Source organism: Watersipora subatra, chromosome 1 (assembly GCF_963576615.1).
Source record: "Watersipora subatra chromosome 1, tzWatSuba1.1, whole genome shotgun sequence".
NCBI classification, from domain to species: Eukaryota; Metazoa; Bryozoa; class Gymnolaemata; order Cheilostomatida; family Watersiporidae; genus Watersipora; species Watersipora subatra.
In genome coordinates this window covers 1,046,941-1,073,238 of record NC_088708.1, presented here as the reverse complement: position 1 = coordinate 1,073,238, position 26,298 = coordinate 1,046,941, and the positions used below count along the sequence as shown (strand labels likewise).

Sequence of the window (26,298 nt, the reverse complement as noted above, 5' to 3'; positions counted from 1 at the left end):
ATGTTATTGTAAAATTGCTGTAAAGTTACTGCGAAGGTGACTCCGAGTTTTCTTGGCATCAGGTAGTTAAAGTTCTACGGAGGAAGCTCGGAGAATGGAGGTAAATTTATCTTTTACTTTGAGTCTCCTATAGAGTTTCCTGTTGAGTTTACATTCAGATTATATTTCCCTGTTTGAGGCTAAAATGTAATTTCCTGCGCGTGCGAGATACGTATGTACAGTAAGTTCTTGACGGCTTCTTTTTAATCTTTAGCATCTAGCTATACAATGGCTTAGATTGATGAATATACTTAAGGTAATATTTTAGTACTCATTAATACATGTACTAATTAATAAAATTGTAACTTTTTGCTATCACTAATCATCGTTTTATATTTTTTTGTCGGTTCACCTAGCTACATTCGCTTCAAATTTTCTGTGGCATCTTTATCTAGTAAATTAGATTTATGATTTGACATTAGATGTTCACTTTTCATTTGTAGAAAGTGAAGAAAATCGATCGATCAAGGCAAATTTTTAATTTCCAGAACCAAAGCTTCGAATCGTTGGCTTGGCGTACTTGTGCCTTTGTTAAACGTTTATTCGTTTTTAAAATTACACTCGCAATCTATTTAACTCCCAATTTGGAAGCTGTCAATAGATACACTTTAGAATGACATATCTATGAATGATATATATTTATTGCATTTGTTTTACTGATTACAGAATGTTTATGCCGTCCCACCAGCTGAAGAAGCTTTGTCAGTGTGGAAACTGCCATAAAGGGGAAAGAGACACTTGAATGTGTGCTGCATAAACCATGATGTTTTGTTTGAGTTTGTTGCAGTAGATGAATTTGTCTTATTGTATCAGCTAAAACTATGTGAGTGGCCATGACTTGATGAATATTTTTAATAAAAGCTTTATGCCAAGATGAAAATATTTTTGCTTGTAAAAATTATATAATAAAATAATATTGTTGAAGATAATGCAAAACATGATTTGCAGAATATTGTAGTGAATTGGATATGGTATACGATGTCGGCAGAGCTGGAGAATGTGAGTTCAAATCCAGTTTGCAGCAGACTTCTCATCCTTAAAACTCTATCCCTATCTATATTCTCTTTAAAGACACGGCTTGCTTATTTCATTTCGGTAGTATTCGGTAAGAATACTACTAGTAAGAAACTAGTACGTAGACAGTGTAGGCAATGATATACAGCCCCGCCCCAAGAATAGGCGACGGACATAATGTGGGCGGGACTTATGGGAGGCTGTATATCGTTAGTATGGGTAGCTGCGGAACTGTGCTAATACAAAGACCTCGTTCTACATAGTTAGCTTGACAGAATTACCGCAGACCGGTAGAATTGGTAGTCGGTACCCAAATGTTTACACAACATTTGGAGAAAGTGAGTAGAACAAATTTTCAATTTTCGTTATTTGAGGCCTTTGAAACATTCATAATAATGCATCTGTAGCTGGATTTAAAATTTTATTCTAGCCAACATGAGCAAATACAAAATAAGATATACGCCAATAGAGCCGCGTAAGACTAGACTTTTATCGCAAATAGCCGATGTGAATACGAGAGATAGAGACAGGTTGTATAACGCGTGACATCATTTTGGGCAAGTCTGGGCACGTTTTGGTGGCCTGAGCGTTTTTATCGCGATCAGACTTTTTCGAATTTAATCTTCAAATATCTTGGCAATGAGATCGCGTAACACAACAAACAACATATCAACAGATAGAGAAAAAAAATGCTTTCTTTTAAGATCAACGCAAATTTGACGCAACCACATCTTTATGTTGGTAATCTTATAATTGCTAATCACTGAGCCGGCACCTGAACTAAATTATTTTCATACAAATGCATTTTCTTTTTGTAGTTATCAAACGTTCATAAATGACGACCAGTGTGAATGAGATTTTGCTCTACCACTGAACCCATATATTAAACTGCCTGAAATTTTGTTCACATGCCCCTAGAGAGAAGTGGCCATAAAAACCTCCTCTTACTGATTGCTGCTATAATAATTCAGTTTTTACATAAATTTACACCCAATGTTGGTTTTTGTATAGTTTTATGTAATGTGTTTGTATTAAATATTTCTCAATATGTTCATGGCTGTTGAACAAATTAAACAGAATACAATATAGCCTTAAAAGAATATTTTGCTCTAACATACAATAGTTTTGACGTAAGAAGTGAATACGGTAATAGATTAACTTCGATGTCTATGTTTGACTGCATCCTTACGATTACATCTAGAATCATTATGTTCAGCTCAGACACGATTCTGCCCTATTATTCTAACTACAAATTATCAATACATTGAGTAGCAGTTTCTAGCAAATTATACTTGGCAATGTTAAACTGAGATACTTTCAGAACGTGATGACGGATTTAGTACTAACTTTAATGGAAAATTGTTATTTCTATTTCCATTAAAAAAGAGCAGAGTGGGTGAGCAACTCCACAATTACTTGTGTACTATTTGTTTATTGATTGTATAAAATAAACTTGAGATGAAATTTTAAATTTTAATAGATATTGTAGTAATTAAATTTTTAAAGAACTTTTTCAATCAGATTAAACAAGGCGATAAGGTTTCAATTTTTTATAAAACATTGTTTATCTTGTAACTTGTTTTTGTACTGCCATTAAATAGTAATACAAACCACGAGATTTTAACGGCCGCTCCTAGAGGAATTTAACCATCTTTATACAAATGCTTTTTGTTGTATGTTTTCATTACCTTGAAATTCAAATGACTGATATATATAGTCTAGGAGTGACTCTTGCTAAACAGTACCTAAAAGGAAGGTTGAGCTCCTCATTCCAGCTTGGATTTGGCCCTGCTGCCACTGATGTTGTTTTCTTCTTTTTTTGGAACATGACTTCGAAGATTGGTCTGACTTTCAACAGCCTGCAACCGGTATGGCAAGGTTGTACTCTATGTTTACTCTATGGCAATGTTTACTCTATGGTGCAAATTCATCTCTATGATTGAGAGTCAGTACTAAAGAGTTATGGCTAAACTTCTAGACATTAATTGCAATTTGAAATCGTAGGAGATAGTAAGCGCAGCTAGTTTTTCCACAACGGAGATGAAAATCATAAATGACAACACTCATCTAGGCAGATAGGAAACTGGATAACTAACCCCTTGTCAGCGGATGGCGTGTTGCTGTCAGGAACCCGACAGGGTACATCATAGGCACGCGTTATATTAACCATCAGCTTCACTTCCCTGTCTACCAGATTTTGACCGCTAACCGTCTTCCTTTCTTTCCTACGCGGCCTGAGAGGCCTTCTTGGTGCCAACTTGTGGCCGAGGTTGAGTACAACAGTCCTAAATAATAAGGTAGAACACTCTCTAATGCGGAACAAACTTCATAATTACTGAATGGAGAAATACTAGTGAGATACACAGGAGCACATACGCAATGTTAGGCACGCTCTCCTCTATCACTATTTCCTGGAGACTTTTTTGATGGGCAGCAAGTCTTTTTCTTTCAAGCACCTGCTCTCGTACCCGCTGCATGAACCGTGTCACCTTGGCCCTGTGCGTGTCTCCTTCCACCTTCTTTTCCTCTTCTTCTTTATGCATTCTATTGTTATACTCCTAGGTACAAAAGACAGGGTAGACAACTCCTAGGTACAAAAGACAGGGTAGACAACTCCTAGGTACTAAAGACAGGGTAGACAAATACAGATACTTTCGCCTGCTACTACGTGAAAGTTCTCCGCACCCGCTACTAGGTAAACCCTCTCAGCACCTGCTACTAGTAAACCATCTCAGCACCTGCTACTAGGTAAACCCTCTCAGCACCTGCTACTAGTAAACCATCTCAGCACCTGCTACTAGGTAAACCCTCTCAGCACCTGCTACTAGTAAACCATCTCAGCACCTGCTACTAGTTAAACCATATCAGTACCTGCTACTAGGTAAACCCTCTCAGCACCTGCTACTAGTAAACCCTCTCAGCACCTGCTGCTAGGTAAAACCTCTCAGCACCTGCTACTAGGTAAACCATCTCAGCACCTGCTACTAGTAAACCCTCTCAGCACATGCTGCTAGTTAAACCATCTCAGCACCTGCTACTAGATAAAACCTCTCAGTACCTGCTACTAGGTAAACCCTTTCAGTACCTGCTACTTATAGTCGGTGTACCTCAGTGCATGCTACTAGTTCAATCTTCTCAACTATAACAGTCATACCAACTCACTCCGCTAGTAACTGGTAAATAATGCAGCAATCGGAAGCTAGTCAAAGGTACAAATATCTGTTATTAGACTAGTTGTTATAGCAACCAACGACGCTTGTCTGACTCACTTTAAAGATCTCTGCAGGTATTTCATTGGCATTGGCAGGGATCATCTTCATGTTTCTAAACTCATCTACCTCCCTCTCTCTTAGCTCAAGCAGCCGCAGTCGCTGATCAGCAGCGATTTCCTCATCTGTCGCAAAATTAAATTCTTCTTGAAGCTGCTCAAGGCGGAAATACTCAGGACCACCAATGTTGTCTCCACCCCCCTTAGGCTGAGAAAATATACGGCATTGAAAGTGAGATAGAAGAATGCTTAGAGGTGTCACACCATAAATTATAACAATGCTGAACTTCGTACTATTAGAGACCTTCAAGGGGAGTATCTAGACAACCTTAGGTATAGTGAGACATTACAGGTGAGTATATACTGTAATATAAGTGTACTTATTATACAACCTTAGGTATAGTGAGACATTACAGGTGAGTATATACTGTAATATAGGTGTACTTATCATACAACCTTAGGTATAGTGAGACATTACAGGTGAGTATTTATATTCCGCGATATGAGTGTACTTATCATACAAACCCGCAGCAAATAGATGAGCTCGCTGTTGGCAGGGTCATTGGGGTCAATCCTACTCTCCGTTACCCACTTAGAAAGCTTGTCCATGTCCATCATAGCCGAGGCACCAATTTCAGCCACTGCATCCTTTCCTTTCACCGTCCTAAAGCGAAATTACATGTGATGAAAGCTGAGGTAGACCTAGCAACAGGGCCGGAGCAGCAAAGGGCTCATCCAACAGTTAGGTCTTGCACACAATAGACCTGCAAGACTCAGTACCACAGGCTATCAGGCACTCTATAGTCTCAGTTCAAGTCGCAGCTAAAAAGAGCAACTATTAAAAAGGCAACCAGTCCTAATTAAAAGGCATTCATTTCAGAGCGACAAACCCTATGTTCGTGGCGCACAACCTAAAAACACTTTGTCACCATACCTAGTTGTTTATATACTTGGGTAAAGCATTAGCAAGATTAATGTGCTGCATACCCTGGATTGGCTTGGGAAGAAGGAGTGACAGGAATAAGAGGGTTGCCATAGGCATCCACATCCCATGCCACAGATACGAGCAGATTGCCTGCAGTCAGTGGTGTTATCGTCTCTTGTAAGTTACCTTCTATGTCAAATATGACTGGCACACCTGCGCAGCATGTCAAATATAATTGAGACTCTTAACAAACATGTCAAACGTAACTGAGAAGCCTGCATGTCAGATATGATTGTCACGGCAAATGAAATATTAACAGCACAAAGGTACAGTAAATTATCACTAGTTAATACGTAATAAAAATAAGAGTGTACATCAATAGGGAGACATAATTATAGCTCTAGAGCTCTGGAGTTGCCCTCTCAGCTATGACACACGTAGTTTTATTACTATTAAAATCATCCTGTTTTTATACCTAATCAAAGTTTATGCACATTAATCGTGACAAGAAAGACTTGAAGATTGGAATATTTTCAAACCAAAGAATGGTAGTCGGGCTTACACTTTTGCCTTTGGCTGGCCAAAGCTAACTGCGGATTAATAGATCATTAACTGCGGATTAATAGATCATTAACTGCGGATTAATAGATCATTTAAAAAAAGGAAAACTTTGAATGGTTTTACTTTTTAAACAATTATTAAACTCTAGCACAGTTTTCGTTTTTAGTGGCTGTACATTTTACAGCTAAGTAAAAGGTTTACATATTTCATAATCGGTCTGTGTTGTTGTTTTTAGTGGCTGTACATTTTACAGCTAAGTAAAAGGTTTATATATTTCATAATCGGTCTGTGTTATTGTTTTTAGTGGCTGTAAATTTTACAGCTAAGTAAAAGGTTTATATATTTCATAATCAGTCTGTGTTGTTGTTTTTAGTGGCTGTACATTTTACAGCTAAGTTAAAAGTTTACATATTTCATAATCGGTCTGTGTTGTTGTTTTTAGTGGCTGTACATTTTACAGCTAAGTAAAAGGTTTATATATTTCATAATCGGTCTGTGTTATTGTTTTTAGTGGCTGTAAATTTTACAGCTAAGTAAAAGGTTTATATATTTCATAATCAGTCTGTGTTATTGTTTTTAGTGGCTGTACATTTTACAGCTAAGTAAAAGGTTTATATATTTCATAACTGGTCTGTGTTATTGTTTTTAGTGGCTGTACATTTTACAGCTAAGTAAAAGGTTTATATATTTCATAATTGGTCTGTGTTGTTGTTTTTAGTGGCTGTACATTTTACAGCTAAGTAAAAGGTTTACATATTTCATAATCGGTCTGTGTTATTGTTTTTAGTGGCTGTACATTTTACAGCTAAGTAAAAGATTTATATATTTCATAATTGGTCTGTGTTGTTGTTTTTAGTGGCTGTACATTTTACAGCTAAGTAAAAGGTTTACATATTTCATAATCGGTCTGTGTTATTGTTTTTAGTGGCTGTACATTTTACAGCTAAGTAAAAGGTTTATATATTTCATAATTGGTCTGTGTTGTTGTTTTTAGTGGCTGTACATTTTACAGCTAAGTAAAAGGTTTACATATTTCATAATCGGTCTGTGTTATTGTTTTTAGTGGCTGTACATTTTACAGCTAAGTAAAAGGTTTACATATTTCATAATCGGTCTGTGTTATTGTTTTTAGTGGCTGTACATTTTACAGCTAAGTTAAAGGTTTACATATTTCATAATCGGTCTGTGTTGTTGTTTTTAGTGGCTGTACATTTTACAGCTAAGTAAAAGGTTTATATATTTCATAATCGGTCTGTGTTATTGTTTTTAGTGGCTGTACATTTTACAGCTAAGTAAAAGGTTTATATATTTCATAATCAGTCTGTGTTATTGTTTTTAGTGGCTGTACATTTTACAGCTAAGTAAAAGGTTTATATATTTCATAATCGGTCTGTGTTGTTGTTTTTAGTGGCTGTACATTTTACAGCTAAGTAAAAGGTTTATATATTTCATAATCGGTCTGTGTTATTGTTTTTAGTGGCTATACATTTTACAGCTAAGTAAAAGGTTTATATATTTCATAATCGGTCTGTGTTGTTGTTTTTAGTGGCTGTACATTTTACAGCTAAGTAAAAGGTTTATATATTTCATAATCGGTCTGTGTTATTGTTTTTAGTGGCTGTACATTTTACAGCTAAGTAAAAGGTTTATATATTTCATAATCGGTCTGTGTTGTTGTTTTTAGTGGCTGTACATTTTACAGCTAAGTAAAAGGTTTATATATTTCATAATTGGTCTGTGTTATTGTTTTTAGTGGCTGTACATTTTACAGCTAAGTAAAAGGTTTACATATTTCATAATCGGTCTGTGTTGTTGTTTTTATGCAAAATAAAAATATGGATTCTGCGCTTTTGTTGGCATATCAAAATCCGTTTTAGCAAAAATAATTGAAAACTCGACAATTACCTTAGTATTTGCTGCAGTATTACAACAAGTATTGTAACTGTAACATAACAAGGTGATAGGCATAACAAGCCTGTGTTTCTTAAACAGACTAATGTTCAAATGACATAAGCTGTATAATAATAGAGTTTCAACTGAATTAGTAATAGAGATTCATTCCTTCACTAATATTTAGAAACCATAGACATACCATAGACATGTCAGATACATGCCATAGACATGTCAGAGACATGCTATAAACATGTCAGAGACATGCCATAGACATGTCAGAGACATGCCATAGACGTCATCTATAAAAAATAACAATAAAGCAAATGCTACTGAACACAGACTCGACTTAAAATTGGTTTTATGAATAAATTTTGCTTAGCTAAAACAAAACTACTATTCTCTCTCACAACCATCCTGACAGACATATTGTGATTGTGAAAATAACTCCTTCATAGCATATAATTTCCACGGCTCTATAGACGGATCATGTGTCTAATCCACTATCAACCAGCCCCCAGCACAATTTTAAATATATAATTTATGATTCGTAAAGTTACTCAGTTATGGCACAATCCTCTGTATACATCACCGAGGCTGCTATGCCTTAGAAGCCAGAGCCAATTTGTACTTTTCCCAATGAAAAATCAATCAAATGCTGCCATTATAATCCAAATGAAGTCCTCACATCAGACTGAGGGAAGGCAATGGAATCAATAGAATTAGGCAATTCACTGTCACTTGAGTCATTGGATTCGCATTAATGACACTAATTTTCTAAGCGTTTACCTTAGCTTGACTTTTTATATAATAAAATTGTTAAAAAGAATGACCTGCGGATGCTGCGCTACTTTTAAGCAAAAAACCATTTAAGCAACGGGGAAAAAATGAGACGCTAGTCCGTTTGCACTTCTAGAATGAGAGAATGATAAAGAGAGTGAAGAAAGAAGAGTATAAAAAGCCTCACACAGTAAAAACACGCTAGGGAAGGATTTGCTCATTAAAACTATTAATTATCGACACTCCAAACTCAGTCAAAGTGTCATCTCGTTGGAGGAGCTCGAGAAGTTTGGGCTGCTGATCGATGTATTGGGTGACACGGGAACTTGAATGTCTAAGATTAAGACTATTGACTTACTGGTGTCTGGAATTGTCTGCCTTTTAATTTTGTTCGAGCAGAATATATAGTGAAAACTGATTTAATTTACTGCGGTTATTCACTGACATCTCACCAATTATTACAATGACAAAATGCTAGGAAGTTGTGTTCAAGCTTACTATTCTTTTAAGAGTTGTCTTATCCTGTTACTGATCTGCTCATAAATAAAAATTGTTTGCAAAAAAATTATATTATAAGGTCAACCTAAGCTGGATGCATTGAAATTAGTTTGATTTCCTAAAATTATACTATTAAGATATAAATTTAGTCAATTTGATAACGGTTAAAGAGCAAATGGGGGTTAAACTCGCAATGTAATTAGCTATAACATATTCATCAATTATTTCAATGCTAATAACTTGGTTTTTCATTAAAAATCATTGTCCTGTATCATAGTAATAATTGTGACCTAGAAGGCCCTGTATCATAATAATAATTGTGACCTAGAAAGCCCTGTATCATAGTAATGATTGTGACCTAGAAGTGATAAAGCATGCAATATTGAGCATGTCAATATAAAGGAAATGAACTGGTATATTTGACGTGTGCTAGATTGCTCTTTGAGAACAAGTAAGGTATACATTATATTGTAAAGAGGAAAGCGATTAGGCAAATATAAAATGGAGACAATTAGATGGAAAAAATAAACCTTCTGTATCCCGGAGAGCTACAGGTTTGTTTACATAGTAACCTAGCATCAATTGATGTACATCTCTCTTGGTGAACAGGAGAAATGCGAATGCTGTCAATATCTAAAACATGACAGTAACTGACCTGAGCCGACAGCCTCATGCTTGTAGGTTCTCCTCTGTTCATTGGCAAAGTCAAGACTGTCCAGTTCGACTGTCTCAGCAGACGTGACAGTGGTGGCCGGGATGGCTGCATACACAGTCGCCAGATATCTGTCCCTAAGTACTCCAACTTCATAGATCTGTAGACATGAAAGAAACCAGTTTGTCCATCCGTTTGTCCATCCACGGTTTGAGGCAAGCAATTGAATAAAAACGAGTGAAACCTTTTACCAAAAAGAGTTAGTGAGACGGCTCCACTATATTCAGGGTTATTATATACAATTGCCATTGAAAGTTTTAAAATGTAAAAAATTGTAAGTTTTGTAATCTAAAATAGAGCACGCCCCAATAAAATACAGCCTAAAATGCTTCCATTTTGGAGGTACTGGAGGAAGTGAAGGCCTGAAGCTATCTACCGGTATAACTATTAAGAATTACTGTCAAACTTAATTAGTGCATGACTCGTTATGTGACTCATGTTTTTATTTACCCGACAAGACAACGACAAACAAAAAGAAAAAGAAATGTGAGTAGGGGGGACAATGTGAAGAAGAAAAAATGTGAAAGATGTAGTGAAGGGTGAGTGAAAGTAAGGCGTAGAGAAAAACTGAGCAGTGTTTATGCTAGAGCTTTGCGATAAACCGTCTTATTATTTTATCACGAAATAACAATAATCAGCGGTAATAACAGTTAAACAGCACAATAATGCTTCGGCTTGATACAGCTTTGCACCAGTAAGACAAGTGGGTACCAAACCTTTTTTATTCATGAAAATGAATTAAACAATATTCAGTGACTCAGATGGTTGTTTGTGGGGTTGGACACCTTAAAAGTATCATGAACACGCAGACGGATGGTTGTTAAGAAATTCCACCTTGAACATGCCTGCTGCCTGCGTATGAAGGGATGTGTAAGTGCCCTGCCAAACTCATTTAATCCCTTGCAAATTTGGCGATGGAAAGGATGAGCTTCGAACAGTCATCCGTTGAAATATGGTTGAAGCAGATTTATGTTTAGCTGTTTGGCATGACGATAAAGAAAAGGAAGTAGACCTTTCAGAAATTGTGAGGGCATGCAGCCAGTAGTGGAATGAAATGCAAGGGTTTACAGTGAGGAACGAACTGTTGTGTTGTATTAGTTTATTGTCATCATAAAAACAGATGCACACAGAGACATAAACTAAATAAATAGGTATACATATATGAATAAGCGATCATAATACAATAGGGAGGGATGAAGGACACAGGGCTAATCAAGGTGCAGGGCCAGAGTTGACAATTTTCTTAATATAACAATGTTCACATATTAAGACCTAAAGCCATCCCAATGAGTCAAGCAGATGCCTCTTTAAAGCAATCCTAAAACTGTTTGAATTTTCAATGTACCTGATCGATATTGGTAAGTCATTCCAAAAACTGGACAACTGGTAAGTTACCTGTCGATGTCCAGCTGTAGATGTAGACTTAGGGTAAGGTAAGGCATAAGAAGAATAACGGGTAGCATAAGAGTGTTGTTGAACATGAGTGTCAGAGTAGAATGATGAATGAGTGAGAATACTTAAACGGAGTTTGTATAACTCTTTAATTGGAAGAACATTAGCCTTTTTGAACAGATAACTGTGTGGTCTTTGAAATTTTTATGGAAGATTATTTGCATCAGACGCTTTTGAATCAGAAATATTTTATTCAAATGACACTCAGCAGCATTGTCCCATGCTTCTAAACAATAAATTGATTTACTGTTTATTAAACTTATAAAGCAATATTAAAATGTCAGTTGGAAAAATTTCTGAGGCTTTGAAAATTATACCCAAATTTTTATGCAGATGACTTCTCAAATAATCAATATGAGAAGACCAGTTTAATGAGTTGTCAATAACTACTCCTAAGAATTTCACATTTGTAACATTATTTATTGGCTTATCGTTGATACTTATATTTTGGCTAAGTTCAAATTTATTCTGATGATTTTTGATTATTATAAAATTTGTTTTATCAATGTTAAGAGCTAGTTTGTTTGCAGTACACCAATTTTGAACTCTATCTAAAGCTGAATTGATTTCGTGGATATTATCACTTAATTTCTTGTCAGTAAAAAACAGATTTGTATCATCAGCAAACAAAATAGTAGAGAAGGGTTTCGAATAATAAATTAAATCATTTATATAGAGAATAGAGAAGGAACAATGTAGGGCCGAGGATAGAACCTTGTGGAACCCCACATTCAATTTGTTGTGATTCTGATAGAGTAGATTTATTTAAATATACTGACTGAGTTCTATCAGAAAGATAACTTTGAAATAGTTCGACAGTGCTACATGAAAAATTATAAGCTGTGAGTTTTTGAAGCAAAATAGAGTGATTTATAGTGTCGAAAGCCTTCGAGAAGTCAATAAAAATATCTAGGACAATGTTTTTTCCATTTAAAGCAGAAAAAGACTGATTTGAAAAATCTATTAGAGCATTATGTGTGCCTTTCCCTTTTAGAAACCCATGTTGATGTTTGGTTATTATGCTGTGTGTTTCCAAATGATTGTGTACCTGAGCGTTCACGACTTTCTCAAGAACTTTTGAAAAAACTGGTAGAATTGATATAGGTCTATAATTGCTAGACACCCTTTTTGATCCTTTTTTAAACAACGGTAGTACCTTTGCAATTTTCATGTTAGTAGGAACAGTGCCGGTGTTAATTGTCATGTTTATTATATAGGTTAAGGGTAATGTAAGGTAGAGTGCACACATTTTAACAAGCTTAGCGGGAATCAAATCCAATCCTGCAGCTTTCTTTTCATTTAGACCAGTTAAAGTGTTATTAACAACACTTTCGTCTACATGACATAATTTAAATTCCGGAAAGCTTTTAGACCTAATTGAATGTAAGTCGAGTTGGCTTTCAGGAAAAGCTTTAGCAAACTGAGGTCCTATCTGGGTAAAATAATTGTTAAATATTTTTTCTATCTGTATTTGGTTTGTTATGATTTCATCATTGCTATCTGAAAGCAGCTTAACAATTTTGTTGTCTTCGATAGTTTTCATTCCACTAGCTTGCTTGACCACTTTCCACATCTCAGTGGAGTTGGAAGATTCAGCTATTAGCTTTTCATGGAACATACATTTAGCTTTTTTAATGAATATACTGACCTTATTTCTTTGAACAATGTATGCTTTTTTAAGCTTTGTAGCCTTTAGCTCACATCACTCTACAGTGATGTGAGAGTGTGAGGAAGGAGTTAATTAAAATGTGACAGCATGCCTACAGGGGTGGAATGAGTCGTGAGGGCGTTTTTACAGGGGTGGAATAAGTGTGAGGGCGTGTTTACCAGGGCGGAATGAGATGTGAGGGCATGTCTACAGGGGTGGAATGGAATGTGAAAGCATGTTTTCAGGGGTGGAATGAGATGTGAGGGCATGTCTACAGGGGTGGAATAAGGTGTGAGGGCATGTCTACAGGGGTGGAATAAGTGTGAGGGCATGTTTACAGGGGTGGAATGAGTTGTGAGGGCATGTCTACAGGGATGGAATAAGATGTTAGGGTGTGTTTACAGGCGTGGAATAAGATGTGAGGGTGTGTTTACAGGGGTGGAATGAGATGTGAGGGCATGTCTACAGGGAAGGAATAAGATGTGAGGGCATGTTTACAGGGGTGGAATGGAATGTGAAAGCATGTTTTCAGGGGTGGAATGAGATGTGAGGGCATGTCTACAGGGGTGGAATAAGGTGTGAGGGCATGTCTACAGGGGTGGAATAAGTGTGAGGGCATGTTTACAGGGGTGGAATGAATTGTGAGGGCATGTCTACAGGGATGGAATAAGATGTTAGGGTGTGTTTACAGGCGTGGAATAAGATGTGAGGGTGTGTTTACAGGGGTGGAATGAGATGTGAGGGCATGTCTACAGGGAAGGAATAAGATGTGAGGGCATGTTTACAGGGGTAAAATGAGGTGTGGGGGGAATGTTTACAAGAGTGGAACAAAGTGTGAGGGCATGTCTACAGGGGTGGAATAAGGTGTGAGGGCATGTCTACAGGGATGGAATAAGGTGTGAGGGCATGTTGACAGGGGTGGAATAAGATGTGAGGGCATGTTTACAGGGGTGGAATGAGATGTGAGGGCATGTCTACAGGTATGGAACAAGATGTGAGAGTGTGTTTGCAGGGGTGGACTGAGATGTGAGGGCATGTTTACAGGGGTGGAATAAGATGTGAGGGCATGTTTACAGGGGTGGAATAAGATGTGAGGGCATGTTTACAGGGGTGGAATAAGATGTGAGGGCATGTTTACAGGGATGGAATAAGATGTGAGGGCATGTTTACAGGGGTGGAATAAGATGTGAGGGCATGTTTACAGGGATGGAATAAGATGTGAGGGAGCGCGTGCTAAATTAACAAAACTTTCTAGCTGAAGAACACAGGTAATCGTGGTAGAAGCGTGGCAATTGTGGTAGAACAGGGGCAATCATGGTAAAACAGTGGCAATTATGGTAGAACACTAGCAATCGTGGTAAAACAGTGGCAATCATGGTGGAACACTAGCAATCATGGTGGAACAGCGGCGATCATGGTGGAACAGTGGCAATCGTGATAGAACACTAGCAATCGTGGTAAAACAGTGGCAATCGTGGTGGAACAGTGGCAATCGTGATAGAACACTGGCAATTGTGATAGAACACTGGTGCAAATAGATGCAGAGCAGCCAATTCACCTTCTACGCAAAAACATTAAAATACCCTATGAGATTTGTCATTTTAATGACAAGCAAATATAAAATGAAATGTGTGCTCAATTTTAGGTGCAAGATTTACTTGAGCTGGAGAAGATTCAACGTTGAATAACTAGATAGTGAGAAGCCTGTATGGGAACCTAAGGAGGTACTCACTTAGCTACCAAAAATAACACATAGTGAGACAGACAGCTAGTGGCAAATGCAGAAACATCTATAGGGACAGCTGTAGAGGCACCCGTAGAGAAACCTATAGAGGCACCTGTAGAGACACCTATAGGGGCACCTGTAGAGACCCTATAGGGGCACCTGTAGAGACCCTATAGGTGTATAGGGGCACCAGTAGAGACACCTATAGGGGCACCAGTAGAGACACCTATAGGGGCACCAGTAGAAACACCTATTAATAGGGGCACCAGTAGAGACACCGATAGGGGAACCAGTAAAGACACCTGCTAGACAACACACTGTATAATATGTACCTGGTTAAACTATATGGGCCTCATCATCAATGATCAAATGATAACGAGATAAGAACCAGGAAAAAAGCAAGAACAGGAAGTAGGCAGAGCACTAGGGACATATTCAACATTATCAAGTTGGTAGTTGTGACACACAATCACATGAAAGCACGCTAAAGAAGTTGATTTAGCCAATCATTGATTATTGCTGGTGCCAGTGTAGCAGTCAAACATTTTGTGACGCAAGAAAACAGGATATAATTAAGAAGGGGTGGCTATTGGTTTACTCTCTCAAGATAAGACAAGCCTCAGCACAATCAAGTGAATAGAAGTCTTCACGAGCAGACTTGCACCTATGAATGATAGGAAATGAAAGGAAAGATAACTGTGATAGGAAACTTACCTCTATGTGTATACTGTCTTACCTCTATGTGTATACTGTCTTACCTCTATGCATATACTGTCTTACCTCTATGCGTATACTGTCTTACCTCTATGCGTATACTGTCTTACCACTATGCGTATACTGTCTTACCTCTATGTGTATACTGTCTGGCCATTGGACAATGTGTATCGGAATTATCTGTGCAAATGATACAGTGAAGTCCTGAGTCAGTTGCCTGTAAACATAGAAATAAAGTGGAGGAGAAAGGGGTACAATGGTAAGGGAGGGTACACTGGTAGGGGAAGTGCACTGGTAAGGAAGGGTACACTAGTAGGAGAGGAATACACTAGTAGGAGAGGGGTACACAGGTAGGGGAGGGTATAATGGTACAGAGGGTACACTGGTAGGGGAGGGTACACTGGTAGGGGAGGGTACACTGGTAGGGGAGGGTATACTGGTAGGGAGGGTATACTGGTAGTGGAGGGTATACTGGTAGTGGAGGGTACACTGGTAGGAGAGGGTACCCTGGTAGGGAAGGGTATACTGGTAGGGGAGGGTATACTGGTAGAAGGGTACACTGGTAGGGGAGGGTACACTGGTAGGGGAGGGTGTACTGGTAGGGAGGGTGTACTGGTAGGGAAGGTATACTGGTAGTGGAGGGTATACTGGTAGGGGAAGGTACACTGGTAGGAGAGGGTACACTGGAAGGAGAGGGTACACTGGTAGGGGAGGGTATACCGGTAGGGAGGGTATACCGGTAGGGGAGGGTATACTGGTAGGGGAGGGTATACTGGCAGGGGAGGGTATACTGGTAGGGAGGGTATACTGGTAGGAGAGGGTATACTGGTAGGGGAGGGTATACTGGTAGGGAGGGTACACTGGTAGGAGAGGGTACACTGGTAGGGGAGGGTATATTGGTAGAAAGTACACTGGTAGGGAAGGGTATACAGTAGATGCTCCTATAACGTATACCTCCTACAACATAAATTCCAGACAACATAAAAAAATTTATGTAAAGTTTTTGCTTCCCATTGCTTAAAAAAATTCCATATAACGGAAAGTGTCAAGTCGGGCGAGTTTTCAAAATCGAGTTGAATGTTAGTTTACTTTTCCACACTTGCGAAAGAAAAAACACCGTGCACTTAGTGTTATATCTATTACTAGCTGTGCTACCCGGCGTTGCCCGAGTATTAAAAGTCAGGTTATAAACAATGAGAGGTAATGAAAGTTGCCTGCCACTTGCTATTAGCCTAGCAAATTGCTAATACACAATTTGAGTAAGCTTACTAATAAGAGCGACCCCTCTCCGTGATGTTATGCCATGACTTTGCGTCGTGACCGAAAGTGATAACGTATATGCTCCCATATAGTGACATATACCGTCTAATGAATACATCAAGCTCATCTGGCTGAGTTGGTATGTGTAGGACTGGTGAACCGGAGGGTCTGAGATCAAATCTTCTGCGATACGGATTCTTTATTGCAAGATTTTATAAGCTATAGCTGTTAATACCGTCTTACCTCTATGTGTATACTGTCTTAGTACCTTGACCCCTGGATGGTGATAGACGACAAAGGGATAGAACCGCTTTTTATAGTAAAAAGATTTTGTTGTTTTGCCTTATTGTACTGTAGATGTGCAAAATATTTGTTGTTAGCTTTATTTGGCAGAATAGACTGCGGTTTATAAAAATAAGCAATTCGTTGTGAATGAACGTCGAAAACCTGCAGTCCCTATCAACTTGTTGTAAACTTACCACAATCATAGTCTATAAAACCAGTGAGATTGATCATAAAAAGAGAAAAGTTGTTGATGCAAACTAATAGTTTTGCAGTTATGGTACAGCTTGCAAATTAAAAGAGTTGAGTAAAGATTTTCATTTTTGCATGGCCAAAACAATGAGCTTGGATATATCTTGGAACGGATTAGGCAATTTACACGTATTTCATCGTTCTTATAATGTAAATTCCCTACAACGTAAACGTTCCTGGAATGGAGTATTTACATTATAAATGCGTTTTCTGTACTGCTAAGGGAGGGTGCACTGGTAGGGAGGGGTACAGTGGTAGGGAGGGGTACACCGGTAGGGGAGGAGTACACTGGTAAGGGAAATGCACCGGTAGGGGAGGGTGCATTCGTAGGGGAGGTATACTGCTAGGGGATGGTGTACTGGTAGAGAGGGGTACACTGGTAGGGGAGGGTACACTGGTAGGGAGCGGTAAACTAGTAAAAATCTAATGATAACGCATATGGTAAATAGTTTTCCAGCACGAATGCATCCGATACAGAGCTTGAGTACAGAAAGCTAGTCAGAGGAAATACAAAGACAAAGAAAGCCACTTTATGAAGCTTACATGTAGTTCTACCCAATACTTCTGTTGCTATTAACTTAAACTAAGTGGAATGTTATATTTAGTTTTGAAGAAGTCAATCTATCAAATTGAAAAATTTTAGCAGCTGCTTGGCTAGGCAACAAGAATGGAGAGTTAAAATGGGGAAATCAAATACATGAAGCCATCCCTAAAACTCACAAAGACCATGTTGATATAATGGAAAGGAGGGCTATTCGTGAATTTACAGTCAATAATGACTGGCTATTAGTCACAGAGACCCACTCACCGTGATCCAGTCTTTGCTACTTCTTTTCCATTGAAAAATACCTTAGAATAGAGACGACAACTCTGAACTGCCTCTCGTCTCTGCTGCTCGCCACTAAAACCGCATTAAATAAATTTGTTGGAAATCCTCCATCAAAGAAGGTCGATGTGGATTATGGGCATGCACTACAGCATTGAATCACAAGATTACATTTTAATGAAGGCAGACTCGTCACTTCCACATACATGTAGAACAAGTGCATTAAAAATCTGAGGGTTACTTGGGCATAAATGACTTTTTACTGCCTGAAAAAAGGAGTTAACAAGTGCACACTCACTAAGTTGTCAATGTCTCGTAGGAAAAACTAATTAAATAATGTTTTCTGTTATTGATTGGAAACACAACTCCGAAAAACTGCTATTGCATTCACATTTGCAAACCTGACTGTATGAGCACCACTTCTCCCACAAATACAGTATATTCCAGCTGACCAACCTTAGGCTGACTTCAATCACATAACTAACCATGGTTTGATATCATGTGTCACCTGCTATCATGTGTCATCCAGGCTGCTAAACCAAACAATCTATGCTAAAAGACCTAAACATAGAGGTACAGATATACCTTCAAGTAAAAGAGGAAAAATTATTTGATATATCTGTAGCAAAAGACTAATAGGTCTTTTGATACGCTACAACAAAATTAACACCATGAAATTTATACCCGAGATAGGATTAGATACAGGTAGTTAACACATAGCTGAAAGGGGCAATAGAGAGACGGAGGGGAGATAAAGGAGTGAGGTAGGGGGAGCGGGAAGAAGGGAGAGTGAGGTAGGGGGGAGCGGGAAAAAGGGGAAGTAGGCAAACCTTCTCATCAGCCTAATCTCGATATTACATAGACACCATCATATTTTCCTTGTTTTTCCTGTAACTTTGGTTGTATCAGTGACATGCACTCGGGTTGACTACACATCGCATTCAACCATATTTGAGCTTGTCACATGTTCAGTTGGACGTATCTTAAATGTTGTGCATATGGAACATCAAACTTAAAGATAATCATTTAATGTAACCACATATATTAGCTCAAAGGTTTCCACCTTCAGGTTAGGATAAATTCTAAAACATATTCGCTAAACTCAACAGAAACTTTAAACAAAACAGCATCTCAACAATTGTGTCATACATGAGCTCAAAATGCCTTCACACAGTCATATAAAAATTCTTGAAAATGACAGGTAGGGTGATAGGAAGTGAACAGCTGCTAATGTCAAAAGGCTATAACAAGCGGGTGCATATACAGCATGACGTTCTGTTGTATCAAAATCTGGAGCAGTTAAAACTTAAATTATATTTTATAAACAAATTTGCTAACAATGTTAATTAGTGTTGGGTGACAATTACCTTCTAACCCGTATGTTAGTTCTCGCGCGTCATCGCTTCCATGAAATCACAATATAGGAAGGAGGCTCGTGCCAACTCGATGCTTAATAGCAACTAATAAAAACACGTTATTTGAATAGCAGAGAACAACCGGCTCCAGCAAACAAAAAAATATGATGAGGAGAGGATGTTCAGGAGAGAGTTGCACAACACTATCGACAAGATCGTGACAAGAGAAGCAAAAATATTATTTATTTCATACTCATGAAAGTGCAAGGGAAGCCGAAGTGAAGGAACATGACATACAAACACTTGACATTCAGACAGAATTCCTTAGATTGATGGGCCACTGACTAAACCACTTTGCTAAATATCCTGTTTTCATAAAATACTTGAATAGAATACTTGTCACATTAACAGCCACCTGTAAGCTAATGTCAGCCATTTGCCAAAAGTTATCAACACATACGCGTTTGACTAAATTTAAAAACATTTTCTAGGATTCTCTGTAAATTTGTCTATCTGGTTAGCCTAGGTACCGGTTAACCTACCTACCACCCTCCTATGGATGTCTCGGGTCGGTTGCTCACCCACACTTCATTATGGAGCTAGCGATGCATGGATACACGGGTGTATTGGAAAATCTCTGGCAATTAAAAATGCTTATTGGTCAAGAGTATATCAGAAGAAAAACTGGCTCAATTCTAATCTATTCTAAGACAATTATGGACAAGTTTTGGTCAGAGAAAAATATCACCATGGCAATAATCACCTTCGAATGGTGATTAACCTGAACTTAGATATATTTTTCACTAAACAAGCTGTTCGAAGGACAGTGCGAGAGTATCGAGTTAGCTTGAACAAAGGTGCACAAACCTTCACAATGGTTGCGTGGTGCTCAGTGGAATGTTAATCTGTTAGAGATATTAATATAGATAAACGGTTGATAGAAATCAGTGCCAGAGCACATCAGAGCATGTCAGCCATCCTGTCTGCTCAGATAGAATATTGTCATACATGTTTGAAATTTTACATCTGTAAAAACAGAGTTGCCTGCGGTGTTGTTTTTGAAAGCGAGAACACACCAACTCCCGTATACTGCAGTAGGACACACCAACTCCTAAGCGCTGCAGCAAAAAAGGTCAGCTTGCATACACGGTAGCTGGTAGGCCCAAACAGCTATGTTGCTCACAAGAACTTGATAAACAAGCGTCATCAAGCGTTGGTGAGCCGAGTTGAGTGGCTGAGAAGGGGACTTGAGGTGATAATTTGCCTTAAATGGCTAAAGATGCATGTAGGACTTGTCCTCCCACGCTCTCTTACAAGTAAAGTCAAGTGAACGAGCATCATGACTAATCTCATTTCCTATTGGATAAACACGCGAGCTGTGGAGTCGCCCACTCCGTGAGCAAATTGTCATGATACATGCGCAAGTGTGTAAGTAAATTTGCATGATTCCCAGAGCAAACGGCTAATTCTGCATGGACAGAATGCTGACAAAGCTATAATTAATAGTGTGGACGTGCAGCCCTCCGATGTTTACTCTAAAAAAATGGCACAGCTAAACCGGCTTTGGAGTCACTGCCCTCTTACCTCGATTCATTACACCTATAATACAGATAGGGCATATGGGATAGTCATGGAGTAAGTGCTGTGAAATGGATGCAAATGGAGGGAGAGAATAGTAGTAGAATGTGTACAGAGACATATACAATGCAGGGAGGGGAAACAATGCTAGATAGAGTGTAGAGAGACATACACACATACAGGGGACAATTTCGCAAACTCGTCACATTTGTCGAGCAGGATATTTCTGGAATCAGAATTGGCTCTCCCGGTCTTCGCTTTATTTCCTTGAACTTTTCCTCAGTCTGTTCCCTGACGCGTGTCTCATCAAACTTAGCTGGTGGTTCAGGTTTTACCAAAACAGGCTCGTCTATGATAGCCTGGTCCTTCACATCATGTTCAATGAGCATTGCATCCTCAGGGCCATCATCCATCTCTCGTTTCCTTCGCTTCATTCGTGCGGTTGCGTCTCTCTGAGAATAAAATATAGATATATATCATGTTTGAACGCGTACATATAGTATGTACTATATGTACATATAGTATGTATCATATGTACATATAGTATGTACTATATGTACATATAGTATGTATCATATGTACATATAGTATGTACTATATGTACATATAGTATGTATCATATGTACATATAGTATGTACTATATGTACATATAGTATGTATCATATGTACATATAGTATATACCATATGTACATATAGTATGTACCATATGTACATATAGTATGTACCATATGTACATATAGTATGTACCATATGTACATATAGTATGTACCATATGTACATATAGCATGTACCATATGTACATATAGCATGTACCATATGTACATATAGTATGTACCATATGTACATATAGTATGTACCATACTCAGAAACAACATTTACAGCAGTAATCATATTCAGTACAAACATTCACAAATCAACCACAAATCTCTCGCTTTACTGTTTCATAGTAATTTTCACCCCACTAGAAGGTAAAAAAACCAAATGCTTTGCTTTTGTTGTTCAAAGATAGCAAGGGTAACTAAAAATATCATCCGAACAAAAAATGGGATTATACAGCTGCAGAGGATGCGATATGAACCTTGGCCTTGTGCTGTTGTTTGAACTTGTTCAGTGCTGCCTTGAACTCCTCCATGCGCTTCTCATACTCCTGTTCAAAATACTCTCTCTCCTCGTCCACCTCCTCCGCTATGTCTCTCTTCATCTTTCTCTTGTCCTCCGCCTTGTTAGTCTCAATCCTACAGCACACCACTGACTGATACTTCCAAGTCTTGACAAACATACCCGGGTGCTTGATATCGAGGTATTACAACATTTTTATCTTTGTTTCTAAACTTCAATTTTGAAGCCTGGCCCTCTGTGACGTAGATCGCTTGTTGCGAGCCAAAAAAAAACTTCAAAAGACTTTGTATATTAGCCCAATTTTCATAGCATTCTACGCTCTTCACATTTGCTGATGTAGCCAAGAGTTGTGTAAGAGAAAAGCAGTTATCCTTTCATAAGGCTCCGCAATGGCAATCCGTTAGAGTTCACCCAGTTCAAACCTTCAGATTAAAGATGAACAAATGGACCAGAGGCAGGTCATTACATAAACATGGATTGGGGACAAACAATGAACAACTGTGGTCCATATCTTCCGTGTCGACTCATACAGCGACCTACAGTGGCTATTCCATAGTCGGCAGACCTTCCAATTTTGCTCATTTTGTCACACTAAAGAATTGATGCTCATAAAACAAACGCGTGTACATAGTGTGAACTTGATAATATTTTAGAAATAAGAGAGTCGACCTCTACACAGGGATATAACAATATTAGTATTTAAATTGATGATGTCTGACTTTCCATAGCCAATGCATGATTGAGTGTTACTGTAGTATTGCCCGGTATAGACCAGTTAGCTCAGTCTCAAGGAGTGGTCACACAACAACTGAAAAAAAGCTCTCGAGGTCAGAAACTTTGGTTGAAAAAAGCACCCGAAGTACGAAATTTTGCAACCCAATGGCTTTGGTGTTGTTCAACTTTAGCCAGCTATTTGATTAGACAACATAACTTTAGCGATTGCAGTAGTCACTTGATTTCTTTATCTTCGTCATGTAGCAAACGATGCAATAGATTTGTTGTCATCCATTAACTTTGTACTTACAAGGTAAAAATCAAAGGAAATAAATGAAATCACATGACAACTGAACACGACATAGCTAGAACAATTTTAATTTCCAGAGTTCAGTTCGGACGCGTTACAAACTTCAAGATTTGTGTACTTTGTGAACTTCACTTACGTTGCCATGTGGCCATGGGTTTACGAAGCGCGACAGAATTGTAATCAGTTTTGCTATGCCAGCAATAGTATAAGCAAGCTGTGTACTATCAGGAATCAATGAAAAGTGTTTGCAATATATTGTAAACATTTATAAAACTGGAATATTACAAGCCAGCAATGACGGCTAATTGTTCTACATCAACTCCAGCGAGTAAAACTACGGGCTGTTTAGAAGTTTTACAAATTGGCAATGCACTCCTCAGTGACTGAATTTCAAAAGAACAAGTAGCTGATATACAAGAGAGAATAGCGAAAGGGAACTGAGGCAAATCCCTAAGGGAATGGCATCTCATCTCGCTGCTTGGGCCGTGTGAAGACAGCTCTGCATGGGTCAGCAACAGGTGTTGAGTTTGGGCCTAATGGGAACAACGAGTTGGTCCCCTGTTTGTTATACCAGCCCCTATCAGGCCTTAATCTCGAGGAAATATGCTCTAGATGACACGGCGGGGTTAGATAACAAGCTGACATGACAAATGGAAACAAAAGTGAGTTGACAGAGCTTGTTTCTAACATACTTGGTGAAGTTGAGCCTGACTGGGGTATTCGTACAGTTCTGGTAGCTTCTCAGCTGTTTCAGGCTCGTCCATGTCTTGGCCATGTGTCGAAGGAGCAGACGACTTTCGTGTTCTTCGGCGTCACAAGCGCGTCGCAGCTCCCTAACAAGGCAAATGAAGAGGCATTGCAGAAGCGCAGCAAGCATTCGGTTGGGAGTTATCGGTCTACTCAAGTTAAAGAGATGCAAGCAACATTATTGTTATTGTTATCCTCTGATTCATTATTATTCTTCACTCCTTGCTAACAACGATAAAAGCTTTTATTGAAAATAACTAACTTTTGGCAATTCTCGGAAGGTCAACAGCCCTAGCTCCTGGTGTGCCACTTATTAAAAAAGTCATGGTAAACAAAGATTTGCATTTAAACAGTAGCTGGCTAAGAATATCTGCATAGACAAAATATAGGACATTCTGTGAACTGGGCTAAAGTAAGAAAACAATAGACACATATCAAGGTAGCCACGGCCAAGATAAAGTGACAGAGAGAGTGAAGCGCGTATTGCTGGTCGTGAAAGGAAACGGGAGAGGAGATCACGATGTATGATCTAAAATTAGCCGAGTAGAGGTAGTTTTGCAACATTCCATTACCTCTACAAACATGGAGTTTGGACCAATAAGAGGCTGAACACCGACGTAAGAGGCAGTGAGAGGAAGCGATGATAACTTGCAGAAGATGCTGAAACAACATCTTCACCACCGAGTTGTTTTACTGGAATACCGAATTTACCAGAATTAATTAGACCACTGATGTGATCATTGACCAATTTGAATAAAGATACAGGAAGAAATTTGCCCGTTGATGTAGGATGTTTCGTTGGCAGATAGCCAAGTAGATCTTGCAAACGAAGATATATTTAAAATTGCCGAAGAAAGGATGGGCTTTAATAAATTATTATAAAACCTATCAGATCCAAAACTTGTAGTGGTTCAGGAGGTGAATGTAGAAAAATAATAAGTTAGTAGGTTAGAAGACGAGGTTATTGGAAGGTAAGTTGCTGGAAGGTAAGTCAAAGTTGGACAGCATGAGTTATACACAGCTATAACCTGCTGAGTTCCACAGGTAGTGAGAGACTAACCATTACACAGTAGCCCCCCCCCCTCTTTGGCAAACCCAGATATAGAAAAAGGCAACAAGCGCTTATCTGTATACGCAACAAATAACATCGAGGTCCCTTGTTTTTCTGAATGTTTAAAACTCAGTCTCACATCCATTGCAGCATCACACGCTCAGCACCACTTTCTCGCTCCACAAATTTAATTCAGCAAGCGATTCACTCTGAGCGTGGAAACACGCGAATGGCTGAGCAAATTTAATGATAGTAAACAAACGCGCATACTTGTGTAGATTTATCTCAGCCAATGAGAGAGGGCTGAGGGCTGATACACAACGCTATCAATGACAAGAATAAGACTCACCTACAGTTCCTGGATGAGCGATGAAACTCCACAGCAATGTAAACAATGGCATCATTGCCTGGCCATAAACTATCACCACAAACTACGCACAGGAAAAGCATTTCACAATTCGTAAGGCAGGAGTGATAATGGTGAAAAGGTGAGAGACGAGTTGAGGTGAGCTGAGTATGCTGATATGCTAGCGTAATGTCTAGCCTCTACATTCCAGACATATTACCTCACACAAACAAAATGGTTTTGAGAGTGCGTATCTGACACACCTGAGTTCAGCCATGTAGTCCTTCAGCCGTCTCATCAGGTTGGAACTTCTGCTCTCCCCCTCCTGCTTCTCCACATCAAGACTCTGTTCAAACAGTATGAAGTCATTCAGCAAAAATGAGTAACCTTGAAACAATTCTCAACATTCTTTAGCAAGACTTCGTTACAGATAATTAGTCTCCAGCTGAACAAGATGAACTTTTTGTAGCAAACCCGTGCGAGTTGGATAATTGATGGGCAGGTAGCGTAGGAGTAAGAGTAGGCTGAAAAAGGTTTGATACGGGTGGTCTAGAGTCCAAACACTGGCAGGTATAGCGGAGTCTGGCAGCCCATTTAGCTCTTGAAAAGTTGTACTGTATCGATTGAATCAGTCAGTTACACTTATTAATATCGTTGTAATTTCAAACCTCTTCACGAATGGTGACTCTGACATACACAGTTTGAATATATTAATCGATATGTTAGGCTGAACCAGAATGCTACAGTACGATACACTTCATAGTATAAATTGCTGGCTGAAGTATAGCGGGGGAACAATGCTGGGCTCTACAATAGCCAAGCATCACTATATTGCATCATCAATAAATAAACCGATTGTCACAGATGATTGAACTTATACCTTTTGATTTCGAATGCTTTCTTTCAGATGTATGATAGCAGATTTTAGAGCTCGTATCTGTAAAAAAAAACAATAATGATAATCAGTCGACAATAATATAATGCTGTAAGGGTTCACCATAGCAAACTGCAATGGGAGGACAACTGCAGAGCAATTATCAACATGAACACATGCAGCATGTTCACACGTGAACCCGCTGTAATCACTCCAGACACATGACATAGTATGAGATTGTATCACACGCAACGTGTGAGGACAAGACAGAACATTGATACAATGCTAGAGGTAGTGGAAAGACGGCGACATGTGAAGAGCATAAGGTGTGGAAGAATGTAAACACGGAGATAGG

At 38.6% G+C, this 26,298-nt stretch overlaps 1 protein-coding gene across 2 annotated transcripts in view; it reads right to left on the bottom strand.

Annotated features, from left to right (window-relative positions):
* The window catches only part of LOC137385733 (coiled-coil and C2 domain-containing protein 2A-like), a 60,485-nt gene that overhangs the window by 15,362 nt on the left and 18,825 nt on the right, over positions 1 to 26,298 (bottom strand). For both annotated transcript variants that reach the window (XR_010977796.1, XM_068072269.1), the window contains exons 15-28: positions 25,950 to 26,006; positions 25,333 to 25,415; positions 23,618 to 23,758; positions 21,861 to 22,017; positions 20,961 to 21,232; positions 17,830 to 17,922; positions 15,360 to 15,444; positions 9,631 to 9,787; positions 5,309 to 5,459; positions 4,847 to 4,985; positions 4,323 to 4,529; positions 3,430 to 3,611; positions 3,150 to 3,338; positions 2,799 to 2,912 (exon numbers count right to left, since the gene is read on the bottom strand). Coding sequence is in view for 1 of the 2 variants with exons in the window: in XM_068072269.1 (XP_067928370.1) it covers positions 2,799 to 2,912; positions 3,150 to 3,338; positions 3,430 to 3,611; positions 4,323 to 4,529; positions 4,847 to 4,985; positions 5,309 to 5,459; positions 9,631 to 9,787; positions 15,360 to 15,444; positions 17,830 to 17,922; positions 20,961 to 21,232; positions 21,861 to 22,017; positions 23,618 to 23,758; positions 25,333 to 25,415; positions 25,950 to 26,006 (2,027 nt within the window). In the remaining variant the exon portion in view is untranslated. The remainder of the gene's footprint in view (positions 1 to 2,798; positions 2,913 to 3,149; positions 3,339 to 3,429; positions 3,612 to 4,322; positions 4,530 to 4,846; positions 4,986 to 5,308; positions 5,460 to 9,630; positions 9,788 to 15,359; positions 15,445 to 17,829; positions 17,923 to 20,960; positions 21,233 to 21,860; positions 22,018 to 23,617; positions 23,759 to 25,332; positions 25,416 to 25,949; positions 26,007 to 26,298) is intronic.